General features: G+C 44.8%; 1 protein-coding gene across 6 annotated transcripts in view; it reads left to right on the forward strand.

Annotated features, from left to right (window-relative positions):
- Positions 1-19,724, forward strand: part of TNRC6C (trinucleotide repeat containing adaptor 6C) — an 88,575-nt gene that overhangs the window by 8,154 nt on the left and 60,697 nt on the right. For all 6 annotated transcript variants that reach the window (XM_052687750.1, XM_052687747.1, XM_052687749.1 and 3 more), the window contains exons 2-3: positions 7,023-7,122; positions 7,909-7,930. In XM_052687750.1, the coding sequence (XP_052543710.1) occupies positions 7,060-7,122; positions 7,909-7,930 (85 nt within the window). In that variant the 5' untranslated portion in view covers positions 7,023-7,059. The remainder of the gene's footprint in view (positions 1-7,022; positions 7,123-7,908; positions 7,931-19,724) is intronic.

Genomic DNA, 19,724 nt, shown 5'->3' on the forward strand with positions numbered 1-19,724 from the left:
CTGGAAACCTTACGGGCAAAATGATGCATCGTGTTAGCTGTGCAAGCTTACCTGTCATCTCTTTTAGCTGTGTTTGCATGAGGGAGTCCTGCATAGAAGCTTCTTTCTGACTGTTTATGGTCCCCTTCACTCTGTCACCGAAGCCTGGTGATGCAGTGACGTGCTGCCTGGCTGCTCCAGCCCTGCTAGGCAGAGATCAGCTCACAGAGCCTGGAGCAGGAGATCTGCTGCTCCTGTTCCGTTCCCTGACCTCTGCTCAGCTGTGTCCATGTGTGCTATGCTGGAAGTGCGCTGCTCTGATGTGTTCTTCAGGTCCTGCCAAACATCTGAGCAGCAGCTTGTCCACGGGTTGCCTCTGCTGCTTGGCCAGTTGATGGGTGATGTTTATTTGAGCAGCTGGCTGCTGTGGGGGCTTTGTCTCTTGTCACTGAGCTCTTCTCAAGTGTTTGCAGAAGACAAACACAGTACCTGAAGAGATGAGCACATGCTGCTCTGCTGCTGGATTGCCAAGCTGTTCTCCATTGTGCATTACGGCCCAGGAGAATGGGGGGGGGGGGGGGGGGGGGGGGGGCGGTAGGGAGGGCAGCTCTGCCCCATGATGTGCTTGGTCTGCTGGTAGGTAGCAGGCCTGGCTGGGAGGCAGCGCTGTGAGGCTAAATCTAGTCAACCTCGCTGCGCAGTCTAGAGCTTAATTTTTCAAGAAGTGAGTTTCTGTCGTTTGCTGGGCAAGAGGAACTGTTCCAACATGTTTTCAGCTGCTGATCACCTGCTTTGGGTGGTGAATGCAGTGTGAGCGAGCCTTAGTTTAGGTTGGATGTGTTGCTGCCATGTCCTCTGCACCACAGTTACGCTGTACAACTTCACTAGTGTTTCTGTGCAATCCTCAGTAATAAAGACCTAACACGTCTGTTGGAACATTCTCATTAGAACTCTGGCAATGATCCTCAAGAAAGTGAGAAAGGCAGCCTGTGAATGAAAAGCAAAACCCCAAAGCCCACAGCTGTGCACTGGGACTGAGCAGTGCTGATGGTGGTCAGACCTCAGGCATCTGACCTGCTCCTTGTGGTCAGTCTGCATTCTTGGTCAGGAAAGCCTTCCTCTTTGAGATTTCCCCTGTGCTGGCTAGTAGAAGCTAAAACAGGGCCAGGTTGCTCCATGGTTTGTTCTGTTACTTTGTTTTTAATCTCTAATTGAAGGGTAATTTCTGTTGAGTCCACATTATTTTTATTCAAATTTAATTTGCTGTGATGGTTGCTTCTATTATGTGTGTATGAAGTAGGGTCACCAAAAGTTATTGTTGAGTGAACTGGAAACTGAAAGGGTCTTGCAGTAAATAGCACTTGGCACTGTCCTCGAGGTGCTGTCGCAGTGGAGATGCTCTTTAACCAATGATCCAAAATGGCACTGCTGGGGACACCAGCTGCTGGAGGTTGACATGTCTTAGGCAAGCTTTCTTTTTTTTTCACCTGATGATGGGATTTCTATTGTAAAGGTTTTAAGAGCAGGATTATTAACTCAGTCTCTTGGGCGACCAATAATCTCCCATAGTTTCAGTAAGATATTTTAATTGAATGTGATGCTTTTCACATCCTGTTCTCATCTAAACCTGTAGTGTTTGTTGTCTTTAAATGGCAGCTCCGTTCTGCTTAAATTTCAGCAGTGAAGTTGGTTGTCTGTGCCTGTCTGGCCACCTTAGTAAAGTGGGCTGTGATTTCAAGAAAGCCCCAAGTCAGATGTGTAGGAATCGAGTGTAACCCCTCACAATTTTTGGCAGCTGTTGAGGAGGCTCCAGAGAGCAGCAGGGGCCTGGAGACACCCACCAGTACCTTGCACACAAATCAGCAGACAAAACCAAATGCACACCAGGATGCCTTAGAGCTGAAGCTGCATTGCGCGGCCCATGGAAGACCAAGGGCTGTCGTGGTTTATGTACAGGGTTCTTGATGGGGTTTCTGTGGCTTCAGAAGCCAGGGTCCTGTTGCTGGTAATGATTGGTTTTGTCTTGCATGCTTCGAGATTGGTTGACCAGATACAGGGAAAAGCAAAGTACCAGACCCACAGTTAGCAGAGGATGATATTTTGATGTTTCACATGAAGGGAGAAATCCTGTCAAGTCAAATTATGTACTAAGTAGTGACAAATGCAGGACAGGGACATAATTTAACAGTCAGAAGCCCCAAAGCATGGGATTAATAAATCATAAATTGAGGTCAAACAAATGCTCCTCAAGCTTCATTTATGATTCCCTGTAGGGACACGTTTTGCACCCAGACTTTCAAATTACAGGGTTTAGTTTCAAGCTGAATGTTCATACCTGTGCATAAAACACACTGATCAGCTTACCTTGCCCTCAGTGGTGTAGCTGAGGATGGTTTCCCAGTTAATTCCTGCAGCACTGATGCTGAACATGGTACCCTGTGCTGTTGCTGAATTGCACTCTGCTGTTATTCAGACCACATCCTGGGTGTATCTGCTTCTCCTGAATTCTGTCTGGCTGAGTTTTGCAGCCTCATGACTTGATGTGTTCTGGAAGCTCAGTGCACACATTCTTCCAGCAATGAAGTGATTAATAGAAGTACTGAATGCTGCTGGATATGGGTGATGTACTGCAACCAAATCCATGGGATCTCTGCCTGCTTGGAAGGGGAAGTGCTGACTGTGCCGTAGTGTCACTCAGCTTGTGTTTCCCTACCCTGTTCTTAGACAACGACTAAAGCACAGTGTTTTTTCTTTCTTTTTTTAAAAAAAAAAACCTGTACATTTTGCTTGAAAAGTCAATAAATTACATCTGTTGCATCTTCTTTCTTCCCTGTTAAAAGTGCTTGTAGCTGTGCCATAGGGAAAACAACAAGCTGATTTGATGTAGCTTCTCTTTACAAATCCTGGTTAGTGATGTTGCTGTCCCTTCCCCTTTTAAGGTGTAGGTGCAATCTTTGCCTCTTTGCAAGTCTTCTGGGGTGCTGCCCTTCTGCAGATCCTTCCAGGTAATCAGGATGACTTGGATGCAGTTGTCCTGTGCTAAGTTACATCAGGCCCAGAGAGCGGGGAAAGCCATCTGATTTCTCTGAAAGACGTTTAAAGCTGTTCTTACTTTTGCTGCCCCATGTATTTCCACCTTCTGCCAGTCTGTGGGAGCTCGCTTCAGAAGTGAGCTGTCTCCCCAGGACTGGGAAGCAGGCACTGAAGGACCAGGCTGTGGGATCCTTGCTTGGGGCTGTGTTCTCTGGCTATGAATGGCCAGGAAAGCAGCAGGGGATGCTGCTGGCACCACATAGCATGTGCCCAGATGCTGCCTGCTCTTTACCTGTCCCTGGGCAAGCTGTGCCATGAAGCACTGAAACAAATTCTTCCTCTTGCTTGCTCCCAAAGCGCTTAGCTTTGTTGTCACTGCTAATTGATTATTGACTTTCATTTTTTTAACCTGTGTTTGTTCTGGTTTTGTGTTCATTCTCAATTGGCCTGGTTTTATGGATTTCTTTCTTCTTTGAGGTGATTGGAGAGCTGGTCATTGGGACCGGTCTGACTTCCCACTTAATGACTGAGCCTTGGTATCAAGGAGGCCTGCTGCTGGTTAAGCTCTTGCCAGCTCTATGCCTTCTGCTGGGATCAGCTGCAGACAGGTCACAGAGGGCTGGGCAGAGCGAGGAGGAGGGAGGAAGCAGCGTGAGCAAGGGGCTGATAGGAGCCTTGCTTTATCCCTCTGAAACCAGGGCTGCTGGTGGCGTGGGGCTCTGGCAGCATTCCTCCTCTGGCCTGGGGTGTCTGCATTCTCTGTTGGATTTGTCATTTCCAAGAAACAGCACCTGGCTCTTTTCTTCTGCAGCAGCATTTCTCAGTTGTCCTGAATTGTTGCATTCTGCCTTTCCAGTACTCGTTGCTGCTTATTTTATGTATTCTTTCCCTGTTTCATCGCTGCCATTTGGAACCAGATCTTAGAGAACCTTCTGAATGGTTATTTTGTGTTTTGTGTCTGTGCTGCCCAAACCCCTCAGACTGGAGCTGTGGCACATGGAGGCACAGACAGGGATGTACCTCTGTCCCATGGCTGGCCATTGCAGTGCTTCTGGATGAGGCATAGGATGGGTATAAGCTTACATGCAGTGACACGGATCAGCCCTTGAAGTTTGCATCAGAATGCTGTATTCCCAAAAGGCTTCTTGCAGAATCCCGTTAGGATGTCAGGTTGGAGCAATGCAGAATGCCAGCTGTGCTTTCAGACATGAAAGCGATCCGGTGCCTGATGCCAACTAGAAAATTGTTTTCATTGGGCTTAAAAAAAATCAACCTAGATTGGTTTCCTTTTTTTTTTTAAGGGAAAAAGAAGACTTTTGTAATGGGCACAGACTGACAGAAAGTAACCGCAGTTCTTCCAGGCTGTACTGACACTGACCTGCCAGCTCACCTTCCTACTGCAGGACAGCCTCCTCAGCTTGAATGCTTTGCTGAAAGCCTGGATTTAGGCTCAGATTTAATGAGATAATTGCATTCTTTAAAAACAGCACCAAAGTAAAACTGAGTTTTGCTCATAAAAAATCTTCCTTGGCTTTGATATTTTGGATCTGTTGCTATGAAAAAGGCAAGCTCGTGCAAATACACCCTGAGATGCTTCTGCTTTAAATCATGAGCTCTGTATTCCCTTTTCTTTAGCATACTTCCTGTAATAAAGATTGAATCGTCACTCGGGAAGTAAAACTACAGCACATGGCTTTTGACAATGTAATCAAACTTTATATAGCAATGTTTTTATTGTTTTCCTGTTGTTTTGCTCGGGGATGACTAATTTCTGCCTAGAAGTGACAGCGAGCGTTGCCATCCCAGAGGCCACTTGGAGCTTTATTTCTATTTTAAGCATATTTAAAGCATATGTATTCAGAAGTGTCATTATGTAAATCAGTTCTGAAAATTGAACTCCATTAAAAATTATGGTATCGTTTTCCGAGTTAATTTGAGGCTATTTGAAACTCAGAAATGAAATAAAAAAACAGGTTTCTGCTAGGAGTGGCACTTCTACCTCTTATGTTGTAATTGATATGATAATACGGTAATAAAATACACTGTATTTTTAATGAAGCAACATGTTTGCTGTCCTTTGATTTAGAAAATCCTCTGATATGGTGTATTAGGGGTGGAGGGGAGGGAATGGCACACTGTGGTGCTTGGGAGGCTCAGAGCAGCAGGGTGGGAGCAGAGAGGTGCCACTGAGTGCAGCCTGACTCAAGGAACTTAATGGGGGAAAAAGACCTAACAGTAAAGTTGGGAAGCATGTAATTTCATAGTTGGAAGGGAACTCGAAATTAAGGTTGTTTTTTTGATTATTTTTTCCTGCCTTTTCAAACACTGCACTGATTATTAGAAGGGATTTAACTGTAATTGTGGTTTTCTGGAGTTGCTATCACATCACTGGTTTGCTTAAGTACTAGCAGGAGACCAAACTGTTTCCCGCTTGGCTTGCTTCAGTCACCTGCTTTAACACAGGAGAAGGGCTGGAACTTCCCTTGGTGGAAGCCTGGCATTGATCACTTGGAGGTGTGGGCTTTGTAGAGTGTGGTAGGACTTCGTTAGGGAGCGCTGGAAGTGCAGGGAGTGGATGCAGCTGCTTTGTAGTCACTGAAATCCGGGGGACTTCTGTTCTACTGAACCAACAGGAAGAAAGTCACAGCCGTTACTGTTTCAACTGTGTTTCTTTTGGCGGTGTAAGTCGTCATTTTTTGCAAAGTCCTATGAGAGTCTGTTTAAAGCTGCCATTTCAAATACCCATCTCAGGCGCGATGCTGAATGCGCCGTGCTGATTCCTAGCTGCAGCTCTTGCAAGTGTTCTGAAGCATGGACTGTGCAGTGTTTGGAACGTGGCCCTTGGGAGCTGGTGTAAATATGGGCACCGAGTTTGTGGTGACGTGAGATGTGGTTTGAGGTGCTTCAGGTCCTGCCTCCAGCTGTGCTGACCTCACTGCTGTGCTGTGGCCGTACCTGTCCTTCCTGGAAGTGCTTGGAGTGCCCTGCTGTGTGTGAGAGGTGTGCTCAGAGCTGGGAACTGGCGCTGGGATGCTTGGTGTTGGGGTGATGCGGATAGGAAAGCTGCTTCTGGATGTTGGGAGCGCTGTGCAGCTCTGCAAGCACTTCATGTCTGCAATGGCCACAGCCTGTATTGTCAGGCAACTGGAAAAGCTGAAAATCAAATCATGCCTCAGAAGCTCTAATCCAATAATAGCAGCAATAGTTTCAGCCGATCAGAAACGGAGTCTTTTCAGAAGATCTGTAAGGCTGATAAATGATCGGGCTTTGAAGAGCTGACAAGGAAGATAAAACAGTTAGTGCAAATAATTCTTTTACTGCTTGTTGGTATTTGCTTGGCAGGGCGTTGCGGGGGATTCCTTGTTAGGGCTGTTCAGTGCAGTGATGGACAAAGAGGGCACAGAGGGGGAGGTTCAGGCTTGGCTGAAGTTGGCATCTTTAACCAAGGTGCCTGTGGAAAAGTGGTGTACAGCTATGCAAATCCTTCAGCTTGAATTTATAGGATAAACAGAAAATAGGATAGTTTGAATTAATCCAGACTTTATGATTCTTTTTTTTTCCTCTGGAGAGCAAAATTGATGCATCTGAGGAAAACAAGCATCTGATTTAAAAAACAAAAAACAAAATGAAACAAAATACTTCAGAAGTAATGTACCCGGGCATAATCTTTAAGGTACATTGTGAATCAGCATTAGGAAGTCAGCGTTAATTAGTTGGTTTGGTTCTTTTATTTCCTTGCTTTAAGTCTTCTTTCCATACAGCGTTGTAGTATTAAGTAGTAATGAAGGAGAGGTTCCAAATCTGTTATTTCAGAGTTTCCATCCCCGACTGTTTCAGTTGTTGCTCATTTTGGTTTGAAGTGCTTTTTTTTGTAATGTTTTCTTTCCAGCATTAGAAGCAGCCCTTTTAGACATGCGAATTAGAAAGCTAACAACATTAGTAAGGATTATTTGCCTTCCCAGGTAAAATTGATCTTACTGAAAAGCTCTCTCCGGCCTTTATTCCCTCAGGGAGAAAGAGGAAGAAACACAAGAAGAGGAACATTTGATGGAAGAAAAGAAAAAGAAAAAGCAGGAAGAAAAGAAAAAGAAGGAAGGTGCTCAGAAAAAGGTTTGCTTTTTGTATTCATTTATTTGCATCATACAGATACAGCTCTGTAACCTTCACTTTGACTAATTCTGACACAAGTCAGCAGCCCCATCAGAGGCTGTGGTCTCAGTGAAGCAGTTGTGACAGTTCATTAGCAAGCCCTGAGCTGCTGGCCATCCATGGGTGGTGGTGACTGCTTCCAGTGCTGCGTGGTGTGCATGCTCCTTGTCAGCATCAGTGCACTTACCCTAAATTGATGCTGGAGTGGCTGTGGATTCCAAGGCCACTTCATCTTTTCTGTGGTTTGCATTTTCTTGCCTTTTTATTATTACTGTTACTGTCTGTGTATGAAGTTAGTTTTAATCGTATGTGGGCTTGAGGGTGTAGGTAGGAACTGCTCTCTTGCTTGGTAGTTACAAAAGCTACCTCAAATAAAAAGAAAAGTGGGTAGAACTGAAACAGGGCAAATTGATGGAACTGAACTTGTTGAGTGTTTTGTAGACCTGCTTGGTTCAGGGCATCTCTGAGTCCTGGGTGTGGAAGGCTGGGTGGGGGCTGGTGCTTGCTGTGCTTCTTACTGTGGTTAAGCAGCAGCTTTGGGCTGTTGTCAGACAAAGATAGCCATTCTTATGTTCCCTGTACACGGAGTTGAATTAAAATGTTCCTATCATTAATTAGACCTAATGCCCGCTTTATGTAAGCGTTGTCTGCAAAAGGTCAGGGCTGCAGCTCTGCAATTATTAGGTATCCCTTTGAAGATTGACAAATAGTTGATTTCTTTTTTCTGTTGTTCTGTTCTTCTTTCAGGCTGCTGAACAAAAAACCAAAGGTAAATTTATGTTTATTCATTTGGTGAAACACGTGGTGTTTTAAGTTTGTTTAAAAGTGTGTGTGTGTGTGTGTGTGTGTGTGTGTGTGTCCTGTTCTTCATGTTCCTTTCTAATGAGGGGGCAATATCTCGTGTTCCTGAATCCTTGCTGCAGGAGCCGACTGTTCACGCTGGATTCTCAGAGTAAGTTTCTACGTTGGGTGTCACGTGGCTCCTTTTTGGTAGGAATGCATAGATGAAATAACTGGAACGTAACACACTGTATGTTATCATTTTCCCCTCATATCAGGACAGATGTTTTCAATTTAGTTTCTAGCTGTTATTATTTCAAAGAAAATTTAATTGCCACCAAAAAATGTACATCTCTGCTTCCTTCACCCCCAAATCAACTCAGTGTAGTGAGTAAATTCAGTTCCTTGAGCTCATGAGAAGCCTGGATGGAGGAAATGGTGGTGAAGCTGCGGCCTCACCGAAGGTGTGGAAGTGAGACAGGTGTGATGCCTTTCTTTGCAGCTGCTGCCTTTTGCCACCTGCTCTGTGCCTTGGGTTGTTTGTCACCACACAGCAGTCAGGGCTGCAGCTTGGTGTTGAACTGGTTAATGCACGTTTATTGCTGTGTAATTAGGTGGCAGACTGGCAAGTACAGCTTCTCAAATTCCAAAGGCTGGGAATTAGAAAAGAGCCAAGTCTAGCATATGGGATTGACAAAACAACTTATGTTTCAAATGCTTTTTATGTATTTATATAGCAGGAATTAATTCTCTCTTCAGTAATACTGAATTCTGAAAAACAATCTTCTAAGTACACAGTGGGGAAACTAGGATAAATTGATCAGTACACTTTTTTCCCCCCAATTTTTTTCCCATGAGAAACGTGTGAAATCAGAAAGCTTCAATCTGAATTGTGTTGCATCTGCCCTGTGGTTCATAGCAGTGAGGAAGGTAGCAATAGCTGGGACCTTTCCTCTCAGAATCTTAAGCATGTGAGACATTTGGAATTAAGGTACGATTTCTATCTAAGAATTAGTTTAGTTTCCAAAATATGTAATACTTTTTGTCAACTCATTTCTGTGCGAAAAGGATTCAGTGCTACAATGACTTTAATATCCTATCTCAGTAGCAGATGTTTTTCTTGTCAGAGTAACTAATTATGTTCGTTTTTACATAACTAATGGGCCTTGATTCCTGATAGCACGGAGCCACAGTGCCATCTCCTTTTCTGTGTGGCACAGCGTGGTTTTTGTCTTTGCTGTGATAACTTTGTATGTGTGTTTGATACCATCAGGTGTGACGTAAGGTTTTATGAGGGTGGTGGTATGGATCCAGGTTTTGTTCACGAGCACCTGAGTTAATTTCTTTTAAATGTAGGGACTGCGTTTCTGTGAGTTCAGTACTTGTCCCTTATCTTCGTCTCTTTGGTGCCCATACTTTATTTTGTTTCCAAGGTTGAATGACAACAGCCCCTAGAACTAAAGGTGACACAGGGATTAACACCAAATTATTTTATTTCATATCTGGGAGAAAGCAATTAAATTCATTGTAAAGGCAGAATGACACTGTAGCTGGGTGAGCTGCCTGCACCAGCATATACTGCATATACAGGGTGTTTTAAATCAAAGATTAAAGCCAAATGGGGGCTGAACCTTCTGCAGAGCATGACTGCATCTGGATTTGGGGCAGGTAAGGTGTGACGTAGCAGAGCTGCTTGCAGCATAGATGTTACTTTCTCTGCTGTGATCTTTCCAATGACTGAGACCAGCCTGGGTGTGCAGGGGAAGCTGTGTCAGAAGGTGCCAGCTTGGCAGGGGAGCACAGATTCCTTTTGTTGGTGCAGGCATGGCTCTGTTGTGCAGCTGTGGGTGGCTGTGGCAGTGGGAGGTATTCCCACCACTTGGGTTCTGTTGGAGAAGGCTGAAGAAAATCATACAAAGATGGCATAGGGAGACAGTTTTCAGTTTCTGTTTTTCAGCTGGTTGGGACAACATGTTTATGCTGTTTCTTATTAACTCCTGGCTATATTTGTGAAGGAGAAGGCAGTTCTTGGAAGTAACTGGAATGGGAGAAGCTGCAGGACTGGAGCAGTGGAGAAGGGTTTCTTTTCTGGTTGGCTTATTGTGTGCTGGAAACCAATGCTGTGAGAAAGAGGCTTCTAAAATTTTCATAAATATTGCATTTCTCACTTTTTCTTAGAGCAGTCAAAAAAAAAAAAGCGGATGCTGTTCCATTAGCAATTAATTCTTAGCTCCGTGTGTGTGGTTGTGGCTCGTTGGAAGCTGTTTCATGTTTGGTCTCTGGTGAGGCCTCAGGAAGGAGGAAAGAGGTTTCCTGTGGGTGTGAGCATGGTGTGCTGTCAGCTCGGAGCAGGCTGGGTGTTTGCATTTGTGTGTGCAGCACAAAGCCTTCCAAAATAAACATGTGCTTCCACCAATAGAGGGAAGGCATGTGGCTGCCTCTGAAGTCACTGGTGCAGGGGTAGGAAGTGCTCCCTCGTGTTGCTCTCGTGTCTATTTAAACAAATTATTTTTGTTGTTTAAATGAAGAACCAGCTCTTTTAAGTCTTGTCTGCTTAGCAGCTTCTTCAGTTTGTAATTTTTTTCTGCAGCATTGTTTGGCATTTTTCTTCTAGGCTGAATCTCTTACGAGTACGCTGTTGGCAACAGTTCTGGGCTATGTGTGAAAGGAAAAAAGACATTTGAAGAACTGATAAGGAGCTGTTTCTCAATTACTTGAAAACAAATTAGTCTTCCTGTTAAGCCGGAGAGAAGCGCTGCAGAATGAGATGAGGTGGGAAATGAACACGTTCCCATCGCACGCTGTGCTCCCATGTTGCTGCCTTATGGTAATTTTTTGAGAGCAGCACCATTGAGCACAGCCCATTAGTGTTTATTTCAGATGTGTAAACTCTGGCTGCTTTCTGTGCGCTTGATGAAGAAACTTTACATATACATAAAGGCTTTTGTAATGAAAGCATTTAGCTGTAACTACCAGGAAGAGCTTGGTGCTGCACAGTACGCAGTTCCCACCGCAGGAAGCGGCTGTTACTTCATAACTACAGGAGACTTTGTGGAGAGCTGTGCTTGTGACAAACGCTGTGAGGTGAAGGCATTTTGCTGCTGCTGTTTGTCCAGCTGTCTCACTGCAGATACAGGGAGCACAGAGGTGCCCAAGTCCCTGGCTCCAACAGCTTTGCTCCCATCCCAGCTGAATTCTACTTGCTTTGTCTAAATTGAAGCTCAGGTGCTAAATATAAAGTAGCTGAAGTGATAATACTGTTACTGAAGCATCTACCCTTGCAATGTAGGTACCCCATTCTCCAGCATCATCTACAGTGAAGGTAATTGTTGAATCTCCAAATGCACAGGTGAAAAGAGTTAACTACCATTTTTAGTTGGCCATAGAACATTCTTTCCTAACTCTTTGATTGAGGTAGTCTGCAGAACATTTTTTTCCTTCACTGTAAAGCATAGGGGGCCAATCTGTCCCTTTTACTTCATGATGTGTGCAGGGTTGTGTATTCCTGGCATATGACCAGGAAAAGGGATGATGGCTGTCAAATGGAAAAACGGGACCTTCAGCTCTCAGCTTGCAGGATGAGGCAAGGTTACAATGGCTGGAACAGCTGCAGTGAATGTGGGACCCAGCAGCCTGTCAGCACTGCCCTATGATGGGGTGGTGGGGCAGCATCATTCCCCTCTGCTTGTTGTCTGCTTCTGGAGCTTTCTGCTCCCCCTGGCTGTCTGTGCCGTGTCTCTTAGGAATCCCTATCGTAACATCATGATGTTAATGTGCAGCTTGCAGAGGCAGGAAGGTTGCATATCTGCAGACTGAGAGGTTACAAATGTGAACTGTTCAACTGTCACTTTAGAGATGATGCCAGGCTCTTTTTAGTTGTGCCCAACAGCAGGACAAAGGGCAGTGGGCATAAATAAGAGCACAGTGAGTTCCACTGGGGCATGAGGAAGAACTTCCTTGCTGTGGGGATTACAGAGCACTGGAACAGGCTGCTCGTAGATGTTTTGGGACTCTCCTTGTCTGGGGACAATCAAAAGCCACCTGGATGCTTTCTTCTGTGCCCTGCTGGCACAGGGGGTTGGATATGATGATCTCCAGAGGTCGCTTCCTGCCCTTGTGGTTCTGCAGATGTAGAGTGGAGAAGATTCTTACATTTCAGTTGGAGGAAGTAAGAGACACTGGCTGGTATTTGGGTTCTGGTATCTCTTTACTACTGATGGATTACCGTTAATCCAGTTTATGTGTCTCACTGTGACCTCCAAACTGGAGTAGGCTCTCTTGGTTTCTGATTGCAGACATAAACTTAGAATTCTGTGGTCTTCCCCAGGGCCCCAAGTAGGAGAAACCATAACATCCTAGAGTGGTTTGGGTTGGTAGAGACCTTTAATATCACCTAGTTCCAGCCCCCCTGCTATTAGTTCAGTGCTGTGTTTGCACAGAGCAGTTCAACAGTGTGGTGACAAAATGTGCCACAAATCATCATTGCAGGAGGAAGGCAAATGCTGTGCTAAGTTCTTCAATTAGGTCATAATATGTAGTCATGTGATAACCTAGTGATAACCCACTGCCATGTGTGAAGGCTTTGTAACACAAATGTTTTCTTTCTGACAAACCTTATCTTCGTGTTGTTTTGCTATTACAAGAGTCTTTAAACAAGTTGCATGTGTTTCATTCACAGCTGGCTGATACATCACTTCTCTAACAGGAGAAGTAATTACAATTTTGTAATCTAAAAGAATAGAATGTGAAGATATTTCATAGATTCCATCCGTAACATTGGTCAGAAAGAGAAGAAGGTGGCATAAAGGTGGGACAGCACACGTAGAGGAGAAATTTGGATGTGGAAGATGACAGATGAGCCCAGGTTGCTTGGAGTTAACTGGTAGAGACACTTTGGTTTCCTGCATGCTGTCAAATGTGGGATGGCTGTGACAACCCAACTGGAGTTTCTAGTGACCACAGCTCAGTGCTGCTTAATACACCTTTTCTTCTCACAAGTGTAGGCAACATTATGAGTATCTTCAGTTCAACCCTCTCATACTGAAGTGAAGGAGAAAAAATTAGGGTGGCAAGTAAGTGTACGGATATCTTTTCCTACAACTCCTGTTCTGTGTTCTTTTGTTTGGGTCCTGTTGGTTTTCTAATCACAGTCCATTGAGAGGCCAATTGTGTGTAAGCATTGGTGGATTTTGGCAGAAGAGAGCTGGGCATCCTGAGCCCTGCAAGTGGGGGCTGCTGGTTTTGAAGATTGAAGTCTTCCGTAGCTCTTGTGAAGCTGTGGACACCTGAGCCTTCAGATGAACGTTTTCAGATAATTAGGCATCAAAACAAGTACTGTAGATGGTTTTTTTGTTGTTGATAAAAATATTTGTCTTAAAAAAACAGCAACAACAACAAAACAACAGCACATAGAAACATTTCACTCCAGGATTATTTGAGAATGGAACAGAAACAATATTCTTGATGTGCTCCTGTCCTGAGCAGGGTTTACAGGGCAGCTGATCCTTAAAGAAGTAGAAAAATGCTTCAGCTTCTTTGCACAGAGGTGCTGTTTTTCCTTACAGCTCATGCAGGCACCTCCAATTCTGTTCCCTCTGTGCCTCGTTAAAGTTTTTGAGTTCCTCTTCATTCCTTTCACGAAGCCCTTAGTGACAGCTTGCAGTAGCTGCCCATCATGGAAGTTTAGATGTGTACTTGTAAGTGCACAGAGAATATTGCTCTGCTCTTCCTCGTAGCTTGCCTTGTTCAGTCTCCTCAGTTGGGAGGTGATCTGGGCTTTCCAGATTTAGGATGGTAACAGCTCCAAGTGTATTTATTTTTAAAACAGGGTGAAAACGTGAGCTTTCCTGTACGAGAAACAATGAGAAGTATTTGTCAAATGCTTTAAATGTTGTCCTGTTTGAAGGCAGTCAGACTGCATGCTTCCATCAGGTGTCTCTTTACATTGTCCACTGTCTAATAAATACGTCCTGACATTATCTCTACAGGAGCACTCGGTGAGGAGAATAAGAACAGATGAGATAACACCAGTTTGGCTTTTCTAGCCCTAATTCTCTGTGTGCCCCTTGGTGCTGATGCCTCTCGGATAAAAATCCCCGACTTGCATTCTGGAAACACAACAACTGCCAATACAGTTGTTGACAACTGTATATTATAGAATATAAATTTTAGCACAGCTACACAATGATAATAGTGGCTGTTAAGATCAGACTGCATGCTGTTTTATGGTTATTTATCTGCCCACAGTGTGTGCTTTCATACTCAGCAATAGGTCTCTTTCTCAGTAACAGGCATTGCCTAACGCAGTGTGTTTAAACGTGTGGACTGAAATGGTCAAACTGCTGCCTCTTCTGGTGTCACAGCAGTTTGGACAGTAGCGTGTGTCCTGTTCTTCAGTCCACTTATCTAATAACTACTTACCAGTGAGAAATGGAATGTTGTCTGATATTTCCTGTCCACCTGAGATAGGTGTTCTCGTGCTATAGAGCAGAGAAGGCTTTCTTTGCTAGCTTGCCATCACAGTGTTCTGTATTTGCTGAGAAGGATGGACTGGGACCCTCAGCTTGGAGTTTAACCCTCCCAGCAGGTTGCTTTTGTTGCACATGGCATTATGCACAGCTAACTGATTCCATCAGTTTGGTTCTCCTTTACGTTCTGAGCTTTGTTTCTGGTTGTCGTTGGCCTTACATGTACATTTCTGTCTAACTTAAGGACTGCCTTATGAGGTCATCCTTTTATGGGAAACACTGCTGCTGTGATGCCGTCTCCGTTAGAAGCTCTCAGCTTTCTTTTACCTGCCTTGTGATGAATGCTCTCCATTGGTAGGTTATTGTGTTACTGCCTGCAGGAGGCTTGTATCCCATGTAAATATGATGTCTGTAAGAGCTGCAAACCATAAGCTTGAAGGAGAGGTTCATTGGGCAAGGGACAAACATAGGCTTGGTTTGGAGCATGGGATGCTGGGTGGGTTTGAGGTGCATGCCAGCTTTGTAGCATTGCTTGACCCGTTCCTTGGAGTGACACTCTGCACATTCCTCAGGTAGTGACTCTACAGATTGTGGAGTGTTATTTTGGGGAAACAAAGGAAATGAAAAAGCGTTCTGATGTCCTGACACAGTGTGGAGCCTTTGCTTGAGGGACCTTGTGTTGGGACCTGCTGTTGGCATTCCTCTGCTTTGAGAATCTGGTCAGCCTCCTTACTTCCTTTGTAAGATTAAGTTAATGCTTTTCCTGAGTTGTTAAAGATGGTAGCCTGTACTTAATGACAGCAAATTCTGCAGGCATACTTGCAGTGCGAGTTAACTAGCTCGCTCTCTGAGCTGCTGGCTGTGATGGCAGCATGCAGCTGACCGACCCTTCTGGTTCTCCCTGACCTGGTTGAGGCAGTGCAGTGTGTTTGCTTCCTAAGGATGGTTACTCACAGGGCTGATTGCAGGGCCAGAATCACTAGGACAGGAGGTGATGTTCCTTGTAAGCATCCTGTCCCAGCTTTTGTGGTCTGGCTGCAGTGGCTCATGCTAAGCACAGTTGTGGGACGTGCGTTTAACAGCTACACAGAATACTTCTGGCACTTCTCAGCTGCACGGGGCATGTCAGCATCCATCCCTGTTTGCCCAGGAGGAACATCTGTACCCGAGGTGCAGCTCAGTCTCTTGATTGCCTCTTCCCTTGTTGGCAGTAGTCATTTTCCTCTGTCACACAGAGCTTCCTGAAGATTCCCCTCCTGTATCAGGATGCCCTTAGCACTTCTGGCATCGCTTTGGATTTGGCTGCTTTGCTGTCTCTTTTTCCAGCAGTCTTCATGGAGCCAGACCTTTGGCCTCTCCAGGATGTGTGATGTGAAGCTGACAAGTCACTGAGCTCCAGAATCAACAAGACCTCAACTCCTTTAAAAGCTCTGGATGCCACACTGAAGCTCTGGGCTCAGGACATTGCACGTAGCCCTTTTGGCTAACGAGAGGAGATTGTCGTGTCCATCTCCAAGCTGTCAGACGGATCCAACAGATATTCGTGAAAGGCATTTTGTTTGTTGTTGGAGAGCAGTCTCCTACTCAGCCTGAGCAGTCCTTCCTGTAATTTAAGCCCGTTCTTGTCTGATATGTGGAGAGCTGCCCTTCTCTGCAGCAGCACTTTGTTGATCTTCTTTACTTAGCAGCTCCATCTGTCTGACTTCGTGCTGCTGCTTTCAAACCGTTTTCCAAACCATAGTTTTTGTTTCTCTCCTGTAGAAATCCTTCCAGTAATGTAATGATTATTAAGTAATGTTTTGAGTTAACCTGTGTAATTTTACTATTGCTGTTTGTAAGTACAGTCTGAGGCTTTTTTGTGTCTTTCAGGCTGAGTCCAGTGTACAGCTCTGCAATGTGCTCATAGCAGTGCTGCTGCTGATTCTTCTAATTTGGTTATGTTAGCTCATTTATTTCTCTCTGAATGCAGCTTGCTTTAAGGAGCTTCCCAGTTTCAGATGGGCTCTTCTCCAATGCCACAAACCCCCTGAATTGATCGTGCAGCGTTTCTTCTTCTAACTCTCCTTTCCCCCTTTCTCCTTTTCATTCACTAACCATTTTCTCTCTGCTGGGAGTCCTCTGAAGCAGACGTTTAGATATAACGTTTGCTTTAATTCCTTACCAGTTTCCGCTGCAGTTGTTTGCATCTGATTGGCAGAAGATGAGAAAACCTCCTGGTGGTGCAGGAGGTGAGGCTGACCCCCGACCCCCAAATCCCCTCCACTCCAGTTCTTTTCTGTGTAGGTGTGGGGCAGACCCGACTCCTTCCTGGCTGGCACCCACCAGGGGCTCTTTCCTCTACAGGAGGAAGTCTTCTGGATGAGACAGGAAGGAAATAATGCAGTATTTCTTCAGATTGTTTCTTGAATACTGAAATATGCTTTTGAGTGGTGAGACGTTATTATCTGATAACTCATTATGGCTACGAGGACTTGAAAAATATGTAATTCTACCATAGAATTTCTGGATAATCAATCAGATACATAACAGCAACGAAAACTTCAAACCACAATCTCATCTCACTGCTAGCTGGGATCTAGGCAGCTGAAGGTTACGACATTCCAGTCCATTACATCCTCACTGCATTACTGCACCTGTGCTTTGCACATTTGATGTAGGCCTGTTTTTTGTGATTCAGGGCATGTTTTGAAATACGCAGTGTTTGTGGCACAGTGTTCCTTCTTTGGGTCACCCACGGCTGGTGCTGCTGTCACTGCAGTGGCTGTGTGCTCTCCCTGCTGTCACCGCCTCATCTCAGAGGTGGATGATAACTCCAGGGGATGATGGGGGTGAGGTGGGGCCCACTTGGGCCTGAAGTGTTGGCTGAGTTTAATATGAGCTGTGAAGTCAGGGTGATGCAGTGCTGTTAGCTGGCAATGGCAGCCTGCCCCTATTGGCGCTGGACAATGTAGGCGGCTTAGGTGCATCTCCCAGCTGGCTGTCTTGCTCTGATGTGCAAGGAATGCTGTATTAAAACCCAAAGTTACTAAGTTAGGTCTCTGTAAAGCCATTATGAAGTTGTTATTTTTGCAGTCTGCTTAGGCAGCTCTGGGATTTTCCTCTTCCTCTGCAGTGGAAGCTGGGCACAATCTTAGAAGGCTTGGGAAATGGTCCAAAGTTACTGACATCACCAAAGCGTGTGTGGTGAAAGAAAATCTTGGGCTTTCACATGTTAAACCAAGCAGTATTTCACTGATGAGCAGCCCTTACAATGCTGCTGTGGTTTCCTTTGGCTACATCTGTTCTACCTGATATAAATATGTGCAGTGAAAGTGGAGTAATTAGGTGCTCCTTCCTGGTGAGAGGAAGACATGTGCCTAAAATAAACTGAGCGAAAATTTTGAATTGAAGTAATAATATAAAATTATTATTAGTAATCTTTATTAAAACATCTTTAATTTCTTTTAACATTCATGTAATAGAATCTGATTTACTGGGAGTGGCATTTAATTAATTTAATTCAATTTAGAGAGTTAACTCTATTACATATTAGTACAGAAAATTACCTCTGAACAGTCATTTCTCACTGGTGACATGCAATAAGTTAATTTAGCTCCAAGTTCGTTTGGGTGCATTGTGAGTTCTTGCTGGAAGTTGCTATGGTGACAGCCCCATCACCCGAGCTGTCATCTGCCCCAACCAACGCAGCACTTTGTGCAGTGACACCGCTGCTGTGGGAGGTAAACACTGCCAGATGGAGCAGCACTGCTCCCTGCTTCCTTCTGCTCGTAGCCCTTTCAGTGAACTTGGCTGCTTCCATCTTTAGAGACGCCCAACTTGCATTGCAAGGACTGAAAAGCTTCCTTGGGAATGCCTGGTCATTACTGGCCCTGCTGCAGCCTTCTCACAAAGGAGGTTTTCTGTCTCACTGTGTTCAACAAATTGAACGGAGCTTTTCTTGGCTTCGTCTTGGCTGCTGTAAAATGACAGCAGAATCCCAATCAGAACTTGGTTGGCTTTTATTTAGGGCATTTTCCTGTAGATTTTGGGGGGAAAAAAAAAAGTCTGAAAACTACTTTCTTTGTTTTTCAATAATTTAAATCCAGTTTCTCTTATATGAGATTAATGCACGATGGCCCTGGAAAGACACAAAAGAGCTGTTCAGCTTGAGCAGCATCAGCGTAGGGTCTGCTCTGTGTCCTGAGCTGCTGCAGTCAGATGGGTGAGCCCTCAGTTCGGAGCAGAATGCTTCCCATGCAGGGCTGCCTTTGGGAAGCTCACAGCTGCGTGTTTGAAACCGTGTTTAGACTGGGAAGGGGAGCTATCAAAAGAGCTGAAATGCACACTTCATGCCAGTGTGTTTTTTGTGTCTGGGTCTGTACGCTGGAAATCTGACTTCAGAGGTGTTTGGTTTTTTCTTTAGAGCAGGGCTTTAAATTGGGCTTATCTGACTAAGGAATCATTTTTGGGTCCAGGTTGTTTTCATCTGATCACTTGGGAAAGCCACAAGAGTAGCAATTCCCCAAGACCTCTTGCATTTCCAATACTGGGGACTGCATCCAAAGTAGGATATGGAACCTCAGATGTTTCTCTAGGAATAAAATCCATGACATTTGGTCAAGTATATTGCTGTCACTTTGGTCTTTCATTGTGTTGGCTGCACACAGTCCTTGGTGAAGATGTCAGTGCAGTGCTGTGATGGTTTGGGTGGTCCTGGCTGTCCCCAGGGCTGGAGCATGAGCTATTCTTAAGCCTTCTCTTGTGATAAAACACGGACTTAAAGGGTTATGCCAAACTTACAGAGTCTTTTTACTGGTTTATTTAAAACACTGCTCTCGCCCACGAATTTGTTACTATTTTAGTATAGCTCTTAAGATATTTATTTGGTACCATAAATGTCCATGACAGCAGAGCCAAAGCTTTGTGTTTACACAGTCAGGCTGACATGTGTGCAGAGTCCCATGATTCCAGCAGCACAGCCAGTGTCAATAAAAACGACACGTCATGTCCTGGCCATGCTGAACTCTCATCCTCAGATACCTGATCTGCAGCTGTTGATAACTGCCTACATGGAAATGCCTAAAAGTTTGGTGGCCCTGCTGGGCAGGGGGGTTGGAACTACATGATCCTTGAGGTCCCTTCCAACCCAGGTGATTCTGTGATTCTGTGATTCTGTAAAAGGAGCTAAATGCCAGTGCAGCTCCTTCCTCATGCTTCCAGCCTCTAAAGTATAAGTCGTTGGAGAAGTTGTACTCCTAGTTTGCAAAACAGAAGTGTGTGCATGCGTATAGTGGCCTGTGCTGTGAAAGACACACCAGATTTGATACAAGCTTGTCT

Source organism: Tympanuchus pallidicinctus, unplaced genomic scaffold (assembly GCF_026119805.1).
Source record: "Tympanuchus pallidicinctus isolate F22 unplaced genomic scaffold, pur_lepc_1.0 scaffold23, whole genome shotgun sequence".
NCBI classification, from domain to species: domain Eukaryota; kingdom Metazoa; phylum Chordata; class Aves; order Galliformes; family Phasianidae; genus Tympanuchus; species Tympanuchus pallidicinctus.